The sequence below is a fragment of the Salmo salar genome, chromosome ssa20 (genome assembly GCF_905237065.1).
Source record: "Salmo salar chromosome ssa20, Ssal_v3.1, whole genome shotgun sequence".
Lineage (NCBI taxonomy): Eukaryota > Metazoa > Chordata > Actinopteri > Salmoniformes > Salmonidae > Salmo > Salmo salar.
Window position 1 is genome coordinate 33,108,635 of NC_059461.1, and position 23,593 is coordinate 33,132,227.

Consider the following 23,593-nt stretch of genomic DNA (forward strand, 5'->3'; position numbering starts at 1 on the left):
GAGGAGGGTGGGGTGGGGGGGGCAGGAGCTGTATCAAAACAGAGGAGGGTGGGGTGGGGGGGGCAGGAGTCGTATCAAAACAGAGGAGGGTGGGGTGGGGTGGGGGATTAGGAGCTGTATCAAAACAGAGGAGGGTGGGGTGGGGGGGGGGGCAGGAGCAGTATCAAAACAGAGGAGGGTGGGGTGGGGGCCAGGAGCGGTATCAAAACAGAGGAGGGTGGGGTGGGGGCCAGGAGCTGTATCAAAACAGAGGAGGGTGGGGTGGGGGGGGGCAGGAGCTGTATCAAAACAGAGGAGGGTGGGGTGGGGGGGCAGAAGCTGTATCAAAACAGAGGGGGGTGGGGTGGGGAGGCAGAAGCTGTATCAAAACAGAGGGGGGGTGGGGTGGGGAGGCAGAAGCTGTATCAAAACAGAGGAGGGTGGGGTGGGGGGGGCAGAAGCTGTATCAAAACAGAGGAGGGTGGGGGGGGCAGGAGCTGTATCAAAACAGAGGAGCGTGGGGGGACAGGAGCTGTATCAAAACAGAGGAGGGTGGGGTGGGGGGGGCAGGAGCTGTATCAAAACAGAGGAGGGTGGGGTGGGGGGGGCAGGAGCTGTATCAAAACAGAGGAGGGTGGGGTGGGGGGGGCAGGAGCTGTATCAAAACAGAGGAGGGTGGGATGGGTGGGCAGGAGCTGTATCAAAACAGAGGAGGGTGGGGTGGGGGGGGCAGAAGCTGTATCAAAACAGAGGAGGGTGGGGTGGGGGGCAGGAGCTGTATCAAAACAGAGGAGGGTGGGGTGGGGGGGGCAGGAGCTGTATCAAAACAGAGGAGGGTGGGGTGGGGGGCAGAAGCTGTATCAAAACAGAGTAGGGTGGGGTGGGGGGGCAGGAGTGGTATTAAAACAGAGGAGGGTGGGGTGGGGGGCCAGGAGCGGTATCAAAACAGAGGAGGGTGGGGTGGGGGGGCAGGAGCCGTATCAAAACAGAGGAGGGTGGGGGGGGGGGCAGGAGCCGTATCAAAACAGAGGAGGGTGGGGTGGGAGGGCAGGAGCTGTATCAAAACAGAGGAGGGTGGGGTGGTGGGGGCAGGAGCTGTATCAAAACAGAGGAGGGTGGGGTGGGGGCCAGGAGCAGTATCAAAACAGAGGAGGGTGGGGTGGGAGGGCAGGAGCTGTATCAAAACAGAGGAGGGTGGGGTGGTGGGGGCAGGAGCTGTATCAAAACAGAGGAGGGTGGGGTGGGGGCCAGGAGCAGTATCAAAACAGAGGAGGGTGGGGTGGGGGCCAGGAGCGGTATCAAAACAGAGGAGGGTGGGGTGGGGGCCAGGAGCTGTATCAAAACAGAGGAGGGTGGGGTGGTGGGGGCAGGAGCTGTATCAAAACAGAGGAGGGTGGGGTGGGGGGGGGCAGGAGTCGTATCAAAACAGAGGAGGGTGGGGTGGGGTGGGGGGGGCAGGAGCGGTATCAAAACAGAGGAAGGTGGGGTGGGGGGGGGGCAGGAGCTGTATCAAAACAGAGGAGGGTGGGGGGGGCAGGAGCAGTATCAAAACAGAGGAGGGTGGGGTGGGGGGGGGGGCAGGAGCTGTATCAAAACAGAGGAGGGTGGGGGGGGGGCAGGAGCAGTATCAAAACAGAGGAGGGGGTGGGGGGCCAGGAGCGGTATCAAAACAGAGGAGGGTGGGGGGGGGCCAGGAGCTGTATCAAAACAGAGGAGGGTGGGGTGGGGGGGCAGGAGCTGTATCAAAACAGAGGAGGGTGGGGTGGGGGGGGGCAGGAGCGGTATCAAAACAGAGGAGGGTGGGGTGGGGGGGCAGGAGCTGTATCAAAACAGAGGAGGGTGGGGTGGGGGGGCAGGAGCTGTATCAAAACAGAGGAGGGTGGGGTGGGGGGGGCAGGAGCTGTATCAAAACAGAGGAGGGTGGGGTGGGGGGGGGCAGGAGCTGTATCAAAACAGAGGAGGGTGGGATGGGTGGGCAGGAGCTGTATCAAAACAGAGGAGGGTGGGGTGGGGGGGCAGAAGCTGTATCAAAACAGAGGAGGGTGGGGTGGGGGGGCAGGAGCTGTATCAAAACAGAGGAGGGTGGGGTGGGGGGGCAGGAGCTGTATCAAAACAGAGGAGGGTGGGGTGGGGGGGCAGAAGCTGTGGGGGCCAGGAGATTTATAAAACAGAGGAGGGTGGGGTGGGGGGCAGGAGCTGTATCAAAACAGAGGAAGGTGGGGTGGGGGGGGCAGGAGTCGTATCAAAACAGAGGAGGGTGGGGTGGGGTGGGGGGGCAGGAGCTGTATCAAAACAGAGGAGGGTGGGGTGGGGGGGGGCAGGAGCAGTATCAAAACAGAGGAGGGTGGGGTGGGGGCCAGGAGCGGTATCAAAACAGAGGAGGGTGGGGTGGGGGCCAGGAGCTGTATCAAAACAGAGGATGGTGGGGTGGGGGGGGGCAGGAGCTGTATCAAAACAGAGGAGGGTGGGGTGGGGGGGCAGAAGCTGTATCAAAACAGAGGGGGTGGGGTGGGGAGGCAGAAGCTGTATCAAAACAGAGGGGGGTGGGGTGGGGAGGCAGAAGCTGTATCAAAACAGAGGAGGGTGGGGTGGGGGGGCAGAAGCTGTATCAAAACAGTGGAGGGTGGGGGGGGCAGGAGCTGTATCAAAACAGAGGAGGGTGGGGGGGGCAGGAGCTGTATCAAAACAGAGGAGGGTGGGGTGGGGGCCAGGAGCGGTATCAAAACAGAGGAGGGTGGGGTGGGGGGGGCAGGAGCCGTATCAAAACAGAGGAGGGTGGGGGGGGGGGGCAGGAGCCGTATCAAAACAGAGGAGGGTGGGGTGGGAGGGCAGGAGCTGTATCAAAACAGAGGAGGGTGGGGTGGTGGGGGCAGGAGCTGTATCAAAACAGAGGAGGGTGGGGTGGGGGCCAGGAGCAGTATCAAAACAGAGGAGGGTGGGGTGGGAGGGCAGGAGCTGTATCAAAACAGAGGAGGGTGGGGTGGTGGGGGCAGGAGCTGTATCAAAACAGAGGAGGGTGGGGTGGGGGCCAGGAGCAGTATCAAAACAGAGGAGGGTGGGGTGGGGGCCAGGAGCGGTATCAAAACAGAGGAGGGTGGGGTGGGGGCCAGGAGCTGTATCAAAACAGAGGAGGGTGGGGTGGTGGGGGCAGGAGCTGTATCAAAACAGAGGAGGGTGGGGTGGGGGGGCAGGAGTCGTATCAAAACAGAGGAGGGTGGGGTGGGGTGGGGGGGCAGGAGCGGTATCAAAACAGAGGAAGGTGGGGGGGGGGGGGCAGGAGCTGTATCAAAACAGAGGAGGGTGGGGGGGGGCAGGAGCAGTATCAAAACAGAGGAGGGTGGGGTGGGGGCCAGGAGCGGTATCAAAACAGAGGAGGGTGGGGTGGGGGGGCCAGGAGCTGTATCAAAACAGAGGAGGGTGGGGTGGGGGGGCAGGAGCTGTATCAAAACAGAGGAGGGTGGGGTGGGGGGGGCAGAAGCTGTATCAAAACAGAGGAGGGTGGGGTGGGGGGCAGAAGCTGTATCAAAACAGAGGAGGGTGGGGTGGGGGGGCAGGAGCTGTATCAAAACAGAGGAGGATGGGGTGGGGGGGGCAGAAGCTGTATCAAAACAGAGGAGGGTGGGGTGGGGGGCAGGAGCTGTATCAAAACAGAGGAGGGTGGGGTGGGGGGGGCAGGAGCTGTATCAAAACAGAGGAGGGTGGGGTGGGGGGGCAGAAGCTGTGGGGGGCCAGGAGATTTATAAAACAGAGGAGGGTGGGGTGGGGGGGGCAGGAGCTGTATCAAAACAGAGGAAGGTGGGGTGGGGGGGGCAGGAGTCGTATCAAAACAGAGGAGGGTGGGGTGGGGTGGGGGGGGCAGGAGCTGTATCAAAACAGAGGAGGGTGGGGTGGGGGGGGGGGCAGGAGCAGTATCAAAACAGAGGAGGGTGGGGTGGGGGCCAGGAGCGGTATCAAAACAGAGGAGGGTGGGGTGGGGGCCAGGAGCTGTATCAAAACAGAGGATGGTGGGGTGGGGGGGGGCAGGAGCTGTATCAAAACAGAGGAGGGTGGGGTGGGGGGGGCAGAAGCTGTATCAAAACAGAGGGGGTGGGGTGGGGAGGCAGAAGCTGTATCAAAACAGAGGGGGGTGGGGTGGGGAGGCAGAAGCTGTATCAAAACAGAGGAGGGTGGGGTGGGGGGGCAGAAGCTGTATCAAAACAGAGGAGGGTGGGGGGGGCAGGAGCTGTATCAAAACAGAGGAGGGTGGGGGGGGCAGGAGCTGTATCAAAACAGAGGAGGGTGGGGTGGGGGGGGCAGGAGCTGTATCAAAACAGAGGAGGGTGGGGTGGGGGGGCAGGAGCTGTATCAAAACAGAGGAGGGTGGGGTGGGGGGGGGCAGGAGCTGTATCAAAACAGAGGAGGGTGGGGTGGGGGGGGGCAGAAGCGGTATCAAAACAGAGGAGGGTGGGGTGGGGGGGGCAGAAGCTGTATCAAAACAGAGGAGGGTGGGGTGGGGGGGCAGGAGCTGTATCAAAACAGAGGAGGATGGGGTGGGGGGGGCAGGAGCTGTATCAAAACAGAGGAGGGTGGGGTGGGGGGGCAGGAGCTGTATCAAAACAGAGGAGGGTGGGATGGGTGGGCAGGAGCTGTATCAAAACAGAGGAGGGTGGGGTGGGGGGGCAGAAGCTGTATCAAAACAGAGGAGGGTGGGGTGGGGGGGCAGGAGCTGTATCAAAACAGAGGAGGGTGGGGTGGGGGGGCAGGAGCTGTATCAAAACAGAGGAGGGTGGGGTGGGGGGCAGAAGCTGTATCAAAACAGAGGAGGGTGGGGTGGGGGGGCAGGAGTGGTATTAAAACAGAGGAGGCTGGGGTGGGGGCCAGGAGCGGTATCAAAACAGAGGAGGGTGGGGTGGGGGGGGCAGGAGCTGTATCAAAACAGAGGAGGGTGGGGTGGGGGGGCAGAAGCTGTATCAAAACAGAGGAGGGTGGGGTGGGGGGCAGGAGTGGTATTAAAACAGAGGAGGGTGGGGTGGGGGGCCAGGAGCGGTATCAAAACAGAGGAGGGTGGGGTGGGGGGGGCAGGAGCTGTATCAAAACAGAGGAGGGTGGGGTGGGGGGCCAGGAGATTTATAAAACAGAGGAGGGTGGGGTGGGGGGGGCAGGAGCTGTATCAAAACAGAGGAGGGTGGGGTGGGGGGGGCAGGAGTCGTATCAAAACAGAGGAGGGTGGGGTGGGGAGGCAGGAGCGGTATCAAAACAGAGGAAGGTGGGGGGGGGGGCAGGAGCTGTATCAAAACAGAGGAGGGTGGGGTGGGGGCCAGGAGCGGTATCAAAACAGAGGAGGGTGGGGTGGGGGGCCAGGAGCTGTATCAAAACAGAGGAGGGTGGGGTGGGGGGGCAGGAGCTGTATCAAAACAGAGGAGGGTGGGGTGGGGGGGCAGAAGCTGTATCAAAACAGAGGGGGGGTGGGGTGGGGGGGGCAGAAGCTGTATCAAAACAGAGGAGGATGGGGTGGGGGGGGGCAGAAGCTGTATCAAAACAGAGGAGGGTGGGGGGGGCAGGAGCTGTATCAAAACAGAGGTGGGTGGGGGGGCAGGAGCTGTATCAAAACAGAGGAGGGTGGGGTGGGGGGGCAGGAGCTGTATCAAAACAGAGGAGGGTGGGGTGGGGGGGCAGGAGCTGTATCAAAACAGGAGGGTGGGGTGGGGGGGGGCAGAAAGCGGTATCAAAACAGAGGAGGGTGGGGTGGGGGGGGCAGAAGCTGTATCAAAACAGAGGAGGGTGGGGTGGGGGGGCAGGAGCTGTATCAAAACAGAGGAGGGTGGGATGGGTGGGCAGGAGCTGTATCAAAACAGAGGAGGGTGGGGTGGGGGGGCAGAAGCTGTATCAAAACAGAGGGGGTGGGGTGGGGAGGCAGAAGCTGTATCAAAACAGAGGGGGGGTGGGGAGGCAGAAGCTGTATCAAAACAGAGGAGGGTGGGGTGGGGGGCAGAAGCTGTATCAAAACAGAGGGGGGTGGGGTGGGGAGGCAGAAGCTGTATCAAAACAGAGGGGGGTGGGGAGGCAGAAGCTGTATCAAAACAGAGGAGGGTGGGGTGGGGGGCAGGAGCTGTATCAAAACAGAGGAGGGTGGGATGGGTGGGCAGGAGCTGTATCAAAACAGAGGAGGGTGGGGTGGGGGGGGCAGGAGCTGTATCAAAACAGAGGAGGGTGGGGTGGGGGGCAGGAGCTGTATCAAAACAGAGGAGGGTGGGGTGGGGGGCAGGAGCCGTATCAAAACAGAGGAGGGTGGGGTGGGGGGGGGGGCAGGAGCTGTATCAAAACAGAGGAGGGTGGGGTGGGGGGGCAGGAGCTGTATCAAAACAGAGGAGGGTGGGGTGGGGGGGCAGGAGCGGAATCAAAACAGAGGAGGGTGGGGTGGGGGGCGGGAGCGGTATCAAATCAGAGGAGGGTGGGGGGGGGCAGGAGCTGTATCAAAACAGAGGAGGGTGGGATGGGGGGCAGGAGCTGTATCAAAACAGAGGAGGGTGGGGTGGGGGGCAGGAGCGGTATCAAAACAGAGGAGGGTGGGGGGGGGCAGGAGCTGTATCAAAACAGAGGAGGTTGGGGGGGGAGCAGGAGCTGTATCAAAACAGAGGAGGGTGTGGTGGGGGGGCAGAAGCTGTATCAAAACAGAGGAGGGTGGGGTGGGGGGGGCAGGAGCTGTATCAAAACAGAGGAGGGTGGGATGGGTGGGCAGGAGCTGTATCAAAACAGAGGAGGGTGGGGTGGGGGGGCAGAAGCTGTATCAAAACAGAGGGGGGTGGGGTGGGGAGGCAGAAGCTGTATCAAAACAGAGGGGGGTGGGGAGGCAGAAGCTGTATCAAAACAGAGGAGGGTGGGGTGGGGGGCAGAAGCTGTATCAAAACAGAGGGGGGGTGGGGTGGGGAGGCAGAAGCTGTATCAAAACAGAGGGGGGTGGGGAGGCAGAAGCTGTATCAAAACAGAGGAGGGTGGGGTGGGGGGCAGGAGCTGTATCAAAACAGAGGAGGGTGGGATGGGTGGGCAGGAGCTGTATCAAAACAGAGGAGGGTGGGGTGGGGGGGGCAGGAGCTGTATCAAAACAGAGGAGGGTGGGGTGGGGGGCAGGAGCTGTATCAAAACAGAGGAGGGTGGGGTGGGGGGCAGGAGCCGTATCAAAACAGAGGAGGGTGGGGTGGGGGGGGGGGGGCAGGAGCTGTATCAAAACAGAGGAGGGTGGGGTGGGGGGCGGGAGCGGTATCAAATCAGAGGAGGGTGGGGGGGGGCAGGAGCTGTATCAAAACAGAGGAGGGTGGGGTGGGGGGCAGGAGCGGAATCAAAACAGAGGAGGGTGGGGTGGGGGGCGGGAGCGGTATCAAATCAGAGGAGGGTGGGGGGGGGGCAGGAGCTGTATCAAAACAGAGGAGGGTGGGATGGGGGGCAGGAGCTGTATCAAAACAGAGGAGGGTGGGGTGGGGGGGCAGGAGCGGTATCAAAACAGAGGAGGGTGGGGGGGGGGCAGGAGCTGTATCAAAACAGAGGAGGTTGGGGGGGAGCAGGAGCTGTATCAAAACAGAGGAGGGTGTGGTGGGGGGGCAGAAGCTGTATCAAAACAGAGGAGGGTGGGGTGGGGGGGGGCAGGAGCTGTATCAAAACAGAGGAGGGTGGGATGGGTGGGCAGGAGCTGTATCAAAACAGAGGAGGGTGGGGTGGGGGGGGCAGAAGCTGTATCAAAACAGAGGGGGGGTGGGGTGGGGAGGCAGAAGCTGTATCAAAACAGAGGGGGGTGGGGAGGCAGAAGCTGTATCAAAACAGAGGAGGGTGGGGTGGGGGGCAGAAGCTGTATCAAAACAGAGGGGGGTGGGGTGGGGAGGCAGAAGCTGTATCAAAACAGAGGGGGGTGGGGAGGCAGAAGCTGTATCAAAACAGAGGAGGGTGGGGTGGGGGGCAGGAGCTGTATCAAAACAGAGGAGGGTGGGATGGGTGGGCAGGAGCTGTATCAAAACAGAGGAGGGTGGGGTGGGGGGGGCAGGAGCTGTATCAAAACAGAGGAGGGTGGGGTGGGGGGCAAGAGCTGTATCAAAACAGAGGAGGGTGGGGTGGGGGGGCAGGAGCCGTATCAAAACAGAGGAGGGTGGGGTGGGGGGGGGGCAGGAGCTGTATCAAAACAGAGGAGGGTGGGGTGGGGGGCGGGAGCGGTATCAAATCAGAGGAGGGTGGGGGGGGCAGGAGCTGTATCAAAACAGAGGAGGGTGGGGTGGGGGGCGGGAGCGGTATCAAAACAGAGGAGGGTGGGGTGGGGGGCAGGAGCTGTATCAAAACAGAGGAGGGTGGGGTGGGGGGGCAGGAGCGGTATCAAAACAGAGGAGGGTGGGGGGGGGCAGGAGCTGTATCAAAACAGAGGAGGTTGGGGGGGAGCAGGAGCTGTATCAAAACAGAGGAGGGTGTGGTGGGGGGGCAGAAGCTGTATCAAAACAGAGGAGGGTGGGGTGGGGGGGCAGGAGCTGTATCAAAACAGAGGAGGGTGGGATGGGTGGGCAGGAGCTGTATCAAAACAGAGGAGGGTGGGGTGGGGGGCAGAAGCTGTATCAAAACAGAGGGGGGTGGGGTGGGGAGGCAGAAGCTGTATCAAAACAGAGGGGGTGGGGAGGCAGAAGCTGTATCAAAACAGAGGAGGGTGGGGTGGGGGGCAGAAGCTGTATCAAAACAGAGGGGGGTGGGGTGGGGAGGCAGAAGCTGTATCAAAACAGAGGGGGGTGGGGAGGCAGAAGCTGTATCAAAACAGAGGAGGGTGAGAAAGGGGAGAAAACAGGAAGCCAAGGGGGCCATATGAAAGATGAGTTGCTAAAATGATGCCGTAAATCAGTATTTTTCTCTTTCTCTATCTCGCCTCGCTCTCTCTCTGTATTATTCCAATTCTCTCTTCCGCCTCCATTTTCTCCCTCTCTCCCTCTCTCCTAGGGCTGTAGCGTATGCATAATACCGCTGTGTATTCCCAGTACCTTTGCTGCTGGCTTTTTGGCCGCTTGTTTTTTCCTCATGAATAAATGCTCCCCCATCTCTCTCCTATCAGTCCCATTAGATTCTGCTCCCCTCCTCTCCCTGCCAGAGCCAGACTATTGTGAGAGCCCGCCAACACCCCCTCAGCCCCCCTCCCCTAGCGAGTACTGAAAGCAAAGGCTGAGGGATTTCTAGTTGGAAGGCACAGGGCAGTCCTTTAATTTAGAGGGGGACTCTCTGGATTCGACCGCTGGGCTAGCGGTCCCTGATGGAGGCTGTTTACACGTGGTCTGGGTTTTATAAAGCCGTGCTTGGCTTAGCTTTGCCTGGCAGGATCGGGGTCGGGCCTACAGAAGTAGGATCTTAATTTCAGCAGCAAATTCAAATAATCCTGCAGCAACAAGAAATGTGAATTATTATACTGAAAAAAAATACAAAAAACATCATGTAAAGTTGCGTGGATTATATACAGTGCATTTGGAAAGTATTCAGTCCCCTTGACTTTTTACACATTTTGTTACTTTATAGCCTTATTCTAAAAGTTATTAAATACGATTTTTGCCTCATAAATACCTTATAATGACAAAGCAATAACAGGTTTTTAGAAATGTTTGCAAATGTATAAAAAAAAAAAAAACAGACATACCTTATTTACATAAGTAAGAGACTCAAAATTGAGCTCAGGGGCATCCTGTTTCCATTGATCATCCTTGAGATGTTTCTACCACTTGATTGGAGTCCACCTGTGGTAAATGTAATTGATTGGACATGATTTGGAGAGGCACACACCTGTCTATAGGAGGTCCCACAGTTGACAGTGCATGTCAGAGCAAAAACCAAGCCATGAGGTTGAATGAATTCTGGGGAAGGGTACCAAAAAATGTTTGCAGCATTGAAGGTCCCCAAGAACATAGGGGCCTCCATCATTCTTAAATGGAAGAAGTCTGAACTCTTTGACCTGAATGCCAAGCATCTGAACTCTTTGGCCTGAATACCAAGCATCACGTCTGGTGAAGCATGGTGGTGGCAGCATCATTCTGTGGGGATGTTTTTCAGCGGCAGTGACTGGGAGACTAGTCAGGATCGAGGGAAAGATGAACGGAGCAAAGTACAGAGAGATCCTTGATGAAAACCTGCGCCAGAGTGTTAAGGACCTCAAACTGGGGTGAAGGTTCACCTTCCAACAGGACAATGACCCTAAGTACACACCCAAGACTACGCAGGAGTGGCTTTGGGACAAGTCTCTGAATGTCCTTGAGTGGCCCAGCCAGAGCCTGGGTATTGTGTATAGATTGAGTAACAAAATGTGGAAAAAGTCAAGGGGTCTGAATACTTCTCGAATGCACTGTATTTGGATTATAAATGTGGATTATAATTAATGGACATTTTGTAGGGGTTAATACATTTTCCATGAGGGAAAATCAAGTCTGAAATTTAATAGTGGAAATTAAGAACTTCAGAAGCCTTTTTAAACCTCAAATACACTACAAGTTTTAAATGTACTGCATTGCAGGAATGTTCTCCTGCAACACAGTGATCAAATTAAGATCCTTCATCTTTATATTGTTCTCTGGATGATTTACATGGCTCCGTGCTCCAGCTCACTATAGTATGTCAGCTCCTCAGGTCCTCCCAAGGAACCACAGTGTCTGTCTATGTTACGGCTGTCGTAGAGAGGGGACCAAAGTGCAGCGTGGTAAGTGTTCATTATCTTTATTTAACAATGAAAACACTAGAACAAAGAAACCAACCGAAAAGCCAAACAGTTCCGTCAGGTAACGAATACAAAACAGAAAAGAACTACCCACAAAACACAGGCGGGGAAAGGCTGCCTAAGTATGATTCCTATTCAGAGACAGCAATAGACAGCTGCCTCTGATTAGGTACCATACTCGGCCCAACAAAGAAATACAAAACATAGAATGCCCACCCCACACCCTGACTAAATAGAGAAATAAACCGTCTCTCTCAGGTCAGGGCGTGACAGTCTAATGTAAAGAAAAGAGCCCTATCTCTCTCCTATACGCTCTACTCTCTCTCTCAGCTCAGCTCTCTGCTTGTACAGCCATATCAGAGGTCCCCAGCTCAAATATAGTTTTACATCAGAGCCGGGGCCTCTTCTTTTCGTGGTCGATATCATTTCCGCCCGCAGAGCTTTTCTCTCCGAGCCTCCATCTTCAGCTGGATCAATACCTCCCTATTCCCCAGCCCTTGGTCTGACCCCTGGTAATCACCTGACTTCCCATGCAGCCCCCAGGCAAGGTCAAGGGTCAAATGGCTGTATAGATCTGAGCCTTTGATCAAATCAGAGTGCCCGGTGGTGCACTCACATGCAGGTGCCAGGAAGGGTCAAGAGGAACTACTTTATATATCTTTTTTTTCTCTTCTCAAAGGTTGAGAAGGTTGAACGGTGGTGACAATGTTAGTCGAGTTGTGTAAAGGGTAGAAGCCCAGTGTTAGAGACCATGAACCCTGTGGTGCCGGTAGACTATTTACAGTGGGAAAACATAACCACTGGCCTCTCTCTTCCTTTCTATTGAAAAATCGAAATGTTTTGTTTGCTCCAGCTTTGGTTTACAGCAACTCAAGGCATTGTGCGCTCTTCCGTAGTGCGCCCAGAAGAGAGGTTTATTTGTTGCATTTTCCCCTTGTTTGTTATGCAATCAGAATAATCTCAGCGTCCTTTCGACCCCCCAGCCTCTATGATGACTCATCATCATGTTGAGACTGAGAGGGGCATGCAAGAAGCATCACCTCCATGAATTATAGATGTCTGAATCCTGTAGGAAGAAGTGCTTAACATGCTCTGTGTTGCTCTGTGATGCCATGGAGAGATCCAGGGCTCTGGAGACCTCCTGGGCTGCTGCTAACAACATGGCTGGTGGTTGGTGTCCTGGGGCACTAGGAGCGGTGGCAGAGGCAGGGTACCCCAGCAGGGACAATATCTGCATCCTAAATGGCACCCAATTCCCTTTATAGTGCAATACTTTTGACCAGGGTCAAAAGTAATGCACTATTAAGGGAATATAGTGACATTTGGGACGCACATAATATCACACACCTCATCTCTGGAGGCACAGGAGGGAAATTGAGGTGGAGGAAATTGTGGCTGTTTCATGCGTAAAGCTACCATTGGATCCCAAAGTATCTGGATGAGCCATTAGGCCAACACAGAGTGCCTCTGAGATCTCAAACAGTATGGAGTCTGTGCTTTTCACCACGCCCTCCAATAATAAACCAAGATGGCTATTTAAGACACTGTCTGAGGAGAATTTAGACCATTCTCTCAGACAACATGAAATTACTCAACAGTCTCACCTTTTTTGTCTTTTCAACAGTGAATATGAGGTCTTATCATAATCTGTGGGTGGTTAAGTACTTCTGAGACTATTTTTGTTTGGCTGAGGCACAAATATTGATAGTTTCTGTATAACCTCACAGTTACATTTTTGGAGAGAAAGCTGACAGTGAAATTTATGCACTACAAGCCTCCGTTCTTGTTTTGCATCCTTGTGGATATCTCACAGCCAGGGTGGCCCGAATCAGTATTCAGGCAGACAGCCCCCAGCAGACATTGATGCTGTGCCAGTATTTATGTCGCCGGGCAAGTTTCTCCCTCTCGTTCCAAGGCAAATTCATTGCAAGTCTCTTCAGAATGTGACAGGTGGAACTGTGTGATTAATTTGGGCAGTCGTTTTTAATGTGCTCCGGGATGCGCAACTCTTATTGTCTTCCCCCCACACACGTCTATTACGAAATCTGCCAGAAAAATGTCAGGAAGAATCATCCGGTTGGTTCCACCCTTGTCTCCTGTCTCGTCCTCAGCCCTGCTGCTTCATTCCAGGTCTGAGATATGAGGTTGTCATGGGGCTAGCCTAGCACTGAGAACCAGTCTGGACTGCTGTTTCTCTGTCTGAATAAATCTCCCGCTCCCAACGTGTTGAAAGCTGCGTGAATGTCAAAACCATGCGTTTGAGGTGTGGAGCAGAGGAGAGGGATGGGGAGGCTGGGGGTGAGGAAGGGGTAGGGGGGCAGAGAGACTGAACCATCCCGTGAAGCTAGTCCCTGGTTACATGCGGTTGCCAGGTGCAGATGTTGCTGCTCACTCTGCCTGCCTCCGAACCGGTAGCCAGGTATTCTCTCTATTCCCTCCTTTTTTTGTTGGGTGGGGGTTGTTTTTGAATATCCATGAGAGGACAAACCCACTGGGGCCTTGCTCCTGTCAGGGAACTTTGTGAGCAACATATCTCTCGGCTTTTAACAATGTCCCCTCTGACTGGTCCAGCCTGCCGTCATGCTGTTGGTGTGTTTGTGGTTTTGCATTTTCACCATTTGGCTAATGTGTTCCCTCTTCTCACTTGGCCCTAGCTGGCTACTACAGTACAGAGGATGTTCTCTCAGTTCAACAGTGAGGGAATGGGCGAGTGCTGCTCTACCCAGCCACTTTACAACCATATTGTACAGGATGGCATTGGCCCAATTTGGGCTGTCCCTGACAAAACAAAACATTGGTCGGCCTAGAGTCGTCTGTTCTTTAAAATCTGTATTTTTCCATATATAGACACACCCTATTTTTGAATAAAATCAACAATATGTAGGCTACAGTACTTTGCCTGATGCTTTAAGTACTGCAATGAAAAAGTATGACACACAAATTACTAAGGAGGGAGACAGAGATCAATATAGCCTAACCAGAAAAAAACCCTGTTCCCAACCCGAACCACCTCCTCCCGCTGGCCTTCGCAGATTCTGACATTATGCTCCAGAAGTTGCCGGGTAATAGGCCACACCAGCGGTCGGCAACCTTTTCCATTTGGAGTGCCAAGTTATTCTACCATTTCTACTGATCTGCGCACCAGTTACGATTTACATATGCACATTTTCATGGAACAGTTTTATTTCATTTATAATAAATTCTTCATATCTCAAAATCAATGTCATGTGATTAATCAACATTCTATCTAAATGAAAATGATACAAATCTAAAAGTAACTTCTATTGCCAATATGTAAAAATAGCCTACACATCTAACAAATAACAACATTGCAGCCCGCAGGTAGAAAATATCCTGATAAAAATAAATATCCTATCAATCACATTGGCTATACATACAGTAGTACTATACATACAGTAGTACTATACATACAGTAGCCTGTCTGCAAGGAACTTGAAACATTGTATCAACTATTAACTTGAGTTTCCTGGGCCAGTGAGTTCCGGACGGACGGACAGACAGACAGACACAGCTGCAGGGTATTTGCGAAAGGCATAAGAAGTAATCAGGAAGGCCTTTTTCATGACATTTCCACAGGATCAGAGCATGACATTTTTTCCGATTTCATGCTGAGTGGTTATCAAAAGGGAGAGAGCTGGAAAGATTTTTCAAATAGGCTACATTGAGGAACTATTGTCATTCTCCATGGATGTAAAAACAGACTTAGTTTACTTGCTTTGAGAAGCTCCACAGTGAGTTAAGACATTCAGAAATAGTATCAGATCCCCAAATGGGCACATTTTTTTATCCTACATTTGCGCGTAGGCCAGGTAGTCAAGGCCTAGTTCTATGCGTAATCAGGTGCGTGTCCTTACTCAAGATTGACAGGAGCGCTCCAAACAAAAGACAATGAATAAATTGACAACTCGTGAATGGAATTAAATAAACCAACGCTTTTTGTGTAGCGTAGATTTTTGTGTCGACTCCTACAATGACAATGGTAAGACTGTTATAATAATATACTGCTCAAAAAAATAAAGGGACCACTTAAACAACACATCCTAGATCTGAATGAAAGAAATAATCTTATTAAATACTTTTTTCTTTACATAGTTGAATGTGCTGACAACAAAATCACACAAAAATAATCAATGGAAATCCAATTTATCAACCCATGGAGGTCTGGATTTGGAGTCACACTCAAAATTAAAGTGGAAAACCACACTACAGGCAGATCCAACTTTGATGTAATGTCCTTAAAACAAGTCAAAATGAGGCTCAGAAGTGTGTGTGGCCTCCACGTGCCTGTATGAACTCCCTACAACGCCTGGGCATGCTCCTGATGAGGTGGCGGATGGTCTCCTGAGGGATCTCCTCCCAGACCTGGACTAAAGCATCCGCCAACTCCCGGACAGTCTGTGGTGCAACGTGGCGTTGGTGGATGGAGCGAGATATGATGTCCCAGATGTGCTCAATTGGATTCAGGTCTGGGGAATGGGTGGGCCAGTCCATAGCATCAATGCCTTCCTCTTGCAGGAACTGCTGACACACTCCAGCCACATGAGGTCTAGCATTGTCTTGCATTAGGAGGAACCCAGGGCCAACCGCACCAGCATATGGTCTCACAAGGGGTCTGAGGATCTCATCTCGGTACCTAATGGCAGTCAGGCTACCTCTGGCGAGCACATGGAGGGCTGTGCGTCCCCCCAAAGAAATGCCACCCCACACCATGACTGACCCACCGCCAAACCGGTCATGCTGGAGGATGTTGCAGGCAGCAGAACGTTCTCCACGGCGTCTCCAGACTCTGTCACGTCTGTCACGTGCTCAGTGTGAACCTGCTTTCATCTGTGAAGAGCACAGGGCACCAGTGGCGAATTTGCCAATCTTGGTGTTCTCTGGCAAATGCCAAACGTCCTGCACGGTGTTGGGCTGTAAGCACAACCCCCACCTGTGGACGTCGGGCCCTCATACCACCCTCATGGAGTCTGTTTCTGACCGTTTGAGCAGACACATGCACATTTGTGGCCTGCTGGAGGTCATTTTGCAGGGCTCTGGCAGTGCTTCTCCTGCTCCTCCTTGCACAAAGGCGGAGGTAGCGGTCCTACTGCTGGGTTGTTGCCCTCCTACGGCCTCCTCCACATCTCCTGATGTACTGGCCTGTCTCCTGGTAGCGCCTCCATGCTCTGGACACTACGCTGACAGACACAGCAAACCTTCTTGCCACAGCTCGCATTGATGTGCCATCCTGGATGAGCTGCACTACCTGAGCCACTTGTGTGGGTTGTAGACTCCGTCTCATGCTACCACTAGAGTGAAAGCACCGCCAGCATTCAAAAGTGACCAAAACATCAGCCAGGAAGCATAGGAACTGAGAAGTGGTCTGTGGTCCCCACCTGCAGAACCACTCCTTTATTGGGGGTGTCTTGCTAATTGCCTATAATTTCCACCTGTTGTCTATTCCATTTGCACAACAGCATGTGACATTTATTGTCAATCAGTGTTGCTTCCTAAGTGGACAGTTTGATTTCACAGAAGTGTGATTGACTTGGAGTTACATTGTGTTGTTTAAGTGTTCTCTTTACTTTTTTGAGCAGTGTATATTGAATGCATTAACAGAAATGACCGTAACCAAACAAACATTGTAGATGACAAATGATGATAATTAATAGTAAAGGTACTACTGGTGTTGCTTGTGTGCCATCCCCGCAGCCTTCACAATGGATTAGCCCACTCAGACAGGCGGGAATCAGACAGGTGTCTCTTGTCCCACAGTTGTGTCAAGTTGGCTGGAAATCCTTTGGGTGGTGGACCATTCTTGATACACACTGGAAACTGTTGAGCGTGAAAAACCCAGCAGTGTTGCAGTTCTTGACACAAACCGGTGCCCCTGGCACCTACTACCACACCCCGTTTAAAGACACTTCACCCTCTGAATGGCACACATACACAAACCATGTGTCTCAAGGCTTAACAATCCTTCTTCAACCCGTCTCCTCCCCTTCATCTACACTGATTGAAGTGGATTTAACAAGTTACATCAATAAGGGATCACAGCTTTTGCCTGGATTCACCTGGTCAGTCTATGTTATGGAAAAGGCAGGTGTTATTAATGTTTTGTACACTCAGTGTAGACTCAGCAAAGGCCTATAATGCTATGTAGTAATAGCCTGGAGCCATGCTAGCCAAACACCTCCCTGACAGACCCCCTCCATCTCCTCTATGTTTTTAGTGTTTGTTCTCACTTTTCACTTGCCTCTGAGAACACCTTTCCAGAAAAATCACATGATTTCACATGAACTCTCACATGCGAAATCATGTGAAAACAATTGTTTTTGGGACAGTTCACATGTTTTCATGTGCATTTTCATGTTACCACATGTTGCTTTAAACATTGTCACATGTTATCACATTAACTTCACATTAGATCACGTGTTTTTGGAACCATTCACGTGTTCACATGTGAAATGCATGTGTTTTTATCCATAAGGGCAACTCCATCCTTTACACTCTGCTGCAGGAGATGTTTCTTAACGGGTTGGCTGTGGGGGGGATGAGAGCTCTGCTTTGCTATTTTGCTATTATTTTCCTCCTTATCCTTCTCCTACTATCTAGCCCTCTGTGGCCTCCTCATCCTCTACTCGCATTCTCATCCTCAGTGATAATCTCCATTGCCCATGCATGTTTTTAGCTCGGCCCCAACAATAACAGTGGGAACTAGCATTACTGTGTGAGGCGCCCGGCTGTTGAGGTGCACACTAAGAACACATTTCACATCCTGTTGTCAACAGGAAAATCAAGCACGGAGAAAGGCTGGTGTTTTTTTTTTTTTAAAGGACTGAGTGGTAAGAGAAAGACAAATGTTGCTTCATTACAGGTTGTGTTGAGCCAGTAACAGGCTCATCTAGGTAGAAATATGTGACAATCAATTTGCTGAGAACCCCCGGCGCTAAATGGGAAAGTGATTGACAGGGGGCCTAAGCCACTTGCAGTTCTGTAATGCCCTGTACCTTTAATGAATGTATTTTCACAAGTAAAGCCCTGGAATTATGGTTTGTAAACATTCCCCGGAGAATTAAGGGACAGGCAGCAAACAGGATGTTTTTTTTCTCTAATACTGAACTCACTCTCACACACATGCACGCGTACATACATAGACACGTGCACACACACATACACACATAATTGATTGTACACAATGGAACATTTGCGTAGGCTTTGTGTTGTAAAAAGACATTCTAATGTCAAGGCCTTTTAATGATCCTATCTTTCCCTCTCTTTCTGTTTCTCTCAGAATCGCTCTTTCTGTTTCTCTCTCTGAATCTCTCTTTCTCTCTCTTAATCTCTCTTTCTGTTTGTTTCTTTCTCTCTGTTTCCGTTTCTCTCTCTGAATCGCTCTTTCTGTTTCTCTTTCTCTCACTCTCTCTCTTTCACTCACTGCCTCTGAATAGCATCAATGACTTTGATTAGTTCTAGAAAGGAAATCGATGCATTAATAATTATGTTCCCTCTTTTTTATCGACCTGACCTCCAGTTTAAATGTCTCAGCTCCCCTTCTCCTGTAAGAATGGTTCAATATGGGAGTTTAGGGCTTCACCATGGTCTTAAGATGTTATATAGACAGATATAACAACCACACACACACACACACACAGTCACTCATGTCATGTTGAGCCACAGAATCTCTTGACTTACCTCTGTCCCCAGTCAGGAGAAGTCTTCTGAATGAGATGATTTAAGGCCAGGAGTGTAGCTCTCTGGAGAGATCTTGGCCTCTGGGCGGTAGCATACCTGGGTTCAAATACTATTTGAAATGATGTCAAAAAATTAAGCTGGGCTTGATTGAGTTTGCCACGGGCAATAGAACCAGTAGAGCCGTCACAAAAGTGCAAACGCACGAATCTAGCCCTCCAGGCAGGCTAAAGCAAACGCTAACCGTTTTTGATAGATTTTGAATAGTATTTGAATCCAGGTCTGGACTGTAGTGCTGATTGCTCCGCGTTACTTAATTCTACATTTAGACCCACCATGCTACAACACAATGGACCGCTGTGTCTCCTTTGACCCAACGTCTCCCTTTGTGCCGGAGCTCTGAAAAGCAGTTAAACCAAATAAAGAGGGGCACTTAAATATGTTGCCACAGAAACTTAATTGACAGATTGAAGCCAGGCAGGCAGTGTTTTTCAGGGGGCCTTCTCTTCTCTATGGCTCTTTGCGTGAATAGCTTTTTTTCTTTTCTATCTGGCTCCCCCACTGTGAGGTCCAGGACGTCTCACCAACCGGTCCACTCCTATTTCCACAACTTCACTTCCCATTGTAGTGTGAGAGGGGCGGCCTGGAGGAACATTTATTCACTTTAAACACCTAATGAACGTGAGAAACGGAAGTAGAGAATAAATGAGAGAAGAGCTTGTGTGCCTTGTAAAGGAATGCTAGTCATGCAGGACACAGGTGGCTATAGAGGTTGTGGCATTCTACAGAATTATGATCTTAGTTTGATCACTTTTGGTGATGAGAATTTTCCTGCACATTAGGAAATGCAGATGAGCTTCATAATTTACATAAATTCACTGAAAACCCGTACTAACACATGGTTATATTAACAATATTGCACTTTTCATGTAGCCTAATTTTGGCCAGCTAATAGCTTAACCACCGATCAAACAACATTATGGACTAAACGTTCAAATCCTGTTGCTGCAGGATTATTTTGCTGTAACAATACTGATCTAATTAAGATCCATACCTGTAGGCTACATCAGTATATTCTATATACAGTATACTACATATATACTACATCTGTATAAGCCATATGCAGTATACTATACCATAATTGCACATTTGCATTTTAAAACTTGTAATCCTTTTCACAACTAGACTTGAAATGCATTAATGTTAACATACCAATGAAAAATGTTGTTTATAGGACATTATGATCTAATGATGTGTGGAAAGCGCAAATGATACATTCACATCCTAATCAAAATAATAATGGACAAGTTTCTGTTGAATGAACAACCTTCACTCTACAACACAGCTCATTATTCTTCTGTTTGTTTTTCAACCTTTTGTAAACCATTGTATTTGCACAGAAAACTCCAGAGTAGCGTTATTGTATTGTGTACTGCTTTTAAACCTTGAAAACTCTCTCAAACGCCACACTTTCGCTCCCTTCATCTTCCCTTGTTTGTGTTGAAAGCTGTCACTGAACAAGAAGTCACATAAAAATAACATATGCACTGATTATGAGTTTGTTGGTGGTGGTAGTTGGGGAAAGGGGGATAAAATGAATAATTCCTTATGTTTCCCTTTCTCTTCCCTTGTAGTGTGACAGCGAGAGTGACGTTGATGACAAGGTAAGACTTTTTTCTGTTTATTTTCCCCACCACATGAAGTGTACGTGAGGAGTTGTGAATAACAAATGTTGGGTTCCTGACTGAAGAAGAAGAAACAGCCTTCGGTTAAAGAGAGGAGAAGAATAACAGACTACTAGATGAGGATGAGTAAGAAAGAAACTGACAAGGAACACAGCTCAGTAAGGTATATATTTGCACTGTTAGTTTTTCACAATGCAAATGATAACACTGCTTTTACAGGTGTAAGAGAATGTTGCGTCTTCAACTCCTTAAACCTGTTAATGACTCCCTCAGCCTGTACACAACATATATCACATTCACATACAGTACAACAATGTGATGCAGAGAAGAACCTGCTTTTAGAATATAGATCATACATCGCATACAGTGCATTCGGAAAGTATTCAGACCCCTTGACTTTGTTCACATTTTGTTTTACGTTACAGCCATATTCTAGAATGGATTAGATATTTTTTTCTCATCAATCTACACACAATACCCCATAATAACACAGCAAAAACATTGTTTTGAACATTTTTGCAAAAATACGGAAATATCACATTTCAAGTATTCAGTCTTTACTCAGTACTTTGTTGAAGCACCTTTGGCAGTGATTACAGCCAAGAGTCCTCTAGGGTATGACGTTACAAGCTTGGCACACCTGTATTTGGGGAGTTTCTCCCATTCTTCTCTGCAGATCCTCTCAAGCTCTGTCAGGTTGGATGGGAAGCATCGCTGCACAGATATTTTCAGGTCTCTCCAGAGATTTTCAATCGGGTTCAAGTCCTGGCTCTGGCTGGACCACAAGAACATTCAGAGACTTGTCCCGAAGCCACTCCTGTGTTGTCTTAGCTGTGTGCTTAGGGTCATTGTACCTGTTGGAAGGTGAACCTTCGACTCAGTCTGAGATCCTGAGCGCTCTGGAGCAGGTTTTCATCAAGGATCTCTCTGTACTTTGCTCCGTTCATCTTTCCCTCGATCCTGAGTAATCTCCCAGTCCTGCCTCTGAAAAACATCCCCACAGCATGATGCTGCCACCACCATGCTTCCCCAGTAGGGATGGTGCCAGGTTTCCTCCAGACCTGACGCTTAGCATTCAGGCCAAAGAGTTCAATCTTGGTTTCATCAGACCAGAGAATCTTGTTTTTCATGGTCTGAAAGTCCTTTAGGTGTCTTTTGGTAAACTCCAAGCGGGCTGTCATGAGCCTTTTACTGAGGAGTGGCTTCCGTCTGGCCACTCTACCATAAAGGCCTGATTGGGGGAGTACTGCAGAGATGGTTGTCCTTCTGGAAGGTTCTCCCATCTCCACAGAGGAACTCTGGAGCTCTGTCAGAGTGACCATCGGGTTCTTGGTCACCTCCCTGACCAAGGCCCTTCTCTAAGGGGGATGCTCAGTTTGGCCTGTAGGCCAGCTCTAGGAAGAGTCTTGGTGGTTCTAAACTTCTTCCATTTAAGAATGATGGAGGCCACTGTGTTCTTGGGGACCTTCAATGCTGCAGGAATGTTTTAGTACACTTCCCCAGATCTGTGTCTCGACACAATCCTGTCTCGGAATTCCACGGGAAATTCCTTCGACCTCATGGCTTAGTTTTTGCCCTGACATGCACTGTTAACTGTGGGACCTTATATAGACAGGTATGTGCCTTTCCAAATCATGTCCAATCAATTGAATTTACCACAGGTGGACTCCAGTCAAGTTGTAGAAACATCTCAAGGATAATCAATGGAAACAGGATGCACCTGAGCTCAATTTCGAGTCTAAGGTCCTGAGCAAAGAGTCTGAATACTTATGTAAATAAGGTATTCCTGTTTTTACATTTAATACATGTGCAAAAAAAATAAAAAGAACTTTTCAATTTGTGATTATGGGGTATCGTGTGTAGATTGATGAGGATTTGTATTTATTTAATCTATTTTGGAATAATGCTGTGAAAATTCAAGGGGTCTGAATACTTTCCCAATGCACTGTATATCACACTTTTATGTAGGTTTGAACATCATATTCAAATTAATTTCATGCATGAAAATACACTACTGCTGTCCCTAATATCCTAGTGATAGCATTGCAACTTGTATCACAGTCTTTATGTTGTTAAATGGCAGATTTCTAAGTTGCCATCAGTTATAAATCATCTGTCAGTCTGTTTGACAGCTGTTGGTGAGTGTCTATAGAGTATTTGTAGTAATACCAATTTCACAACTGAACACTTGTTTATCTAAGTCTTATGGGGTGGCTGGCTCCTTCATCTATGGCTGCTACCAGCATCAGCACCACCAGCCAATCCACCATGAACCACCAATGGGAGCCTCACACATCTTAATTCCCCCGCAGTTTAGCAATTACCCCCTGGTAAATGAATGAGATAGCATGTCTAATCTCCTGTAAGCTTAGCTCCCAGTTCTGTGGAAATGTCTGCGGCTCTGCTCACCCTATAAATAATACATTGATAGCAGAAGCATCATTTGCATTAACTGTAGCTTTGGCAAGTAAATAGGCTTTTATCTCTTCATTGAAACAAAAAGTGAGTGAGTGAGTGAGTGAGTGAGTGAGTGAGTGAGTGAGTGAGTGAGTGAGTGAGTGAGTGAGTGAGTGAGTGAGTGAGTGAGTGAGTGAGTGAGTGAGTGAGTGAGTCAGGGAAGAGAAGGGGAGCCTCTCTCTCGCCCGTCAGTTTGACATGACAGGAAGGGGGGTTTTCAGGACCTGTCAGTTTCCATACAGCTCCCTGGCATCACTATGGGGGAGGAGGGAGAGAAGGGGGAAGGGGAGGAACTACCCAACAGACAGAATATCCCAACTCCGTATCCTCAGGTAAACCCGCCCACCATCCCTCCCTGCTGTTCTATGTCCATAGCCCACCTCCTACCCCTGCACCTGCCACATGGAACGTTCATTGCTAATTTGCTGCATGGGAAATAGGAATGTCATATGGTTTATGCCGGTGGATTGCATTAACTACGTATGTGTTGTTCACAACATGTGGGTGTGTTTCTCTCTCTCTCAGTTCAATTCAAGGAGCTTTATTGACATGGGAAACATATGTTAACATTGCCAAAGCAAGTCTCTCTCTCTCTCTCTCTCTCTCTCTCTCTCTCTCTCTCAAGGCTAATCCATCAGAATCGTTTTTTTGGTATTTAGTGAAAGCATAGGGAATGGGGTGTGGTTGGTTCATATAAGTGCAGCAGTCTTGGGTTTGACTGGTGGTGGTTAACTTTTACCAGGCCGTCTGTCCATGGGGCTTGTGAAAAATGTGCCACCGTCCATAGAAAACAGACAGAGCTGACGCCCATCACGATGAGGCCGTTGTGAATTCCTAAAGTACTACTCTCTGAAAGGGCACCATGTCTTTCATGTTCATTACATGAGCTAAAAAAGAAAGTCTGTGTTTGGGTAAGGCTCCTCAGCCGTAGTAAACTGACCACTTATAGATCAAGGAAATGGAGAGGACTATTACCTTCATCAGGAAGACAGAGTGGCTAAATCATCCAGAGAAAATTGCATGATGGGAGTCAGAGAGATGTGGAAAAGAATTTGACAAGCAATCAGTCGAGTAAAATCACCAGTGT

General features: G+C 50.5%; 1 protein-coding gene across 10 annotated transcripts in view; it reads left to right on the forward strand.

Annotated features, from left to right (window-relative positions):
* LOC106580457 (autism susceptibility gene 2 protein) overlaps positions 1-23,593 on the forward strand; it is a 433,496-nt gene that overhangs the window by 278,509 nt on the left and 131,394 nt on the right. For 5 of the 10 annotated variants that reach the window (XM_045703229.1, XM_045703228.1, XM_045703230.1 and 2 more), the window contains 2 exons: positions 10,577-10,654; positions 19,999-20,028. In XM_045703229.1, coding sequence (XP_045559185.1) covers positions 10,577-10,654; positions 19,999-20,028 — 108 coding nt within the window. The remainder of the gene's footprint in view (positions 1-10,576; positions 10,655-19,998; positions 20,029-23,593) is intronic. The other 5 variants (XM_045703231.1, XM_045703233.1, XM_045703232.1 and 2 more) reach the window with 1 other exon arrangement.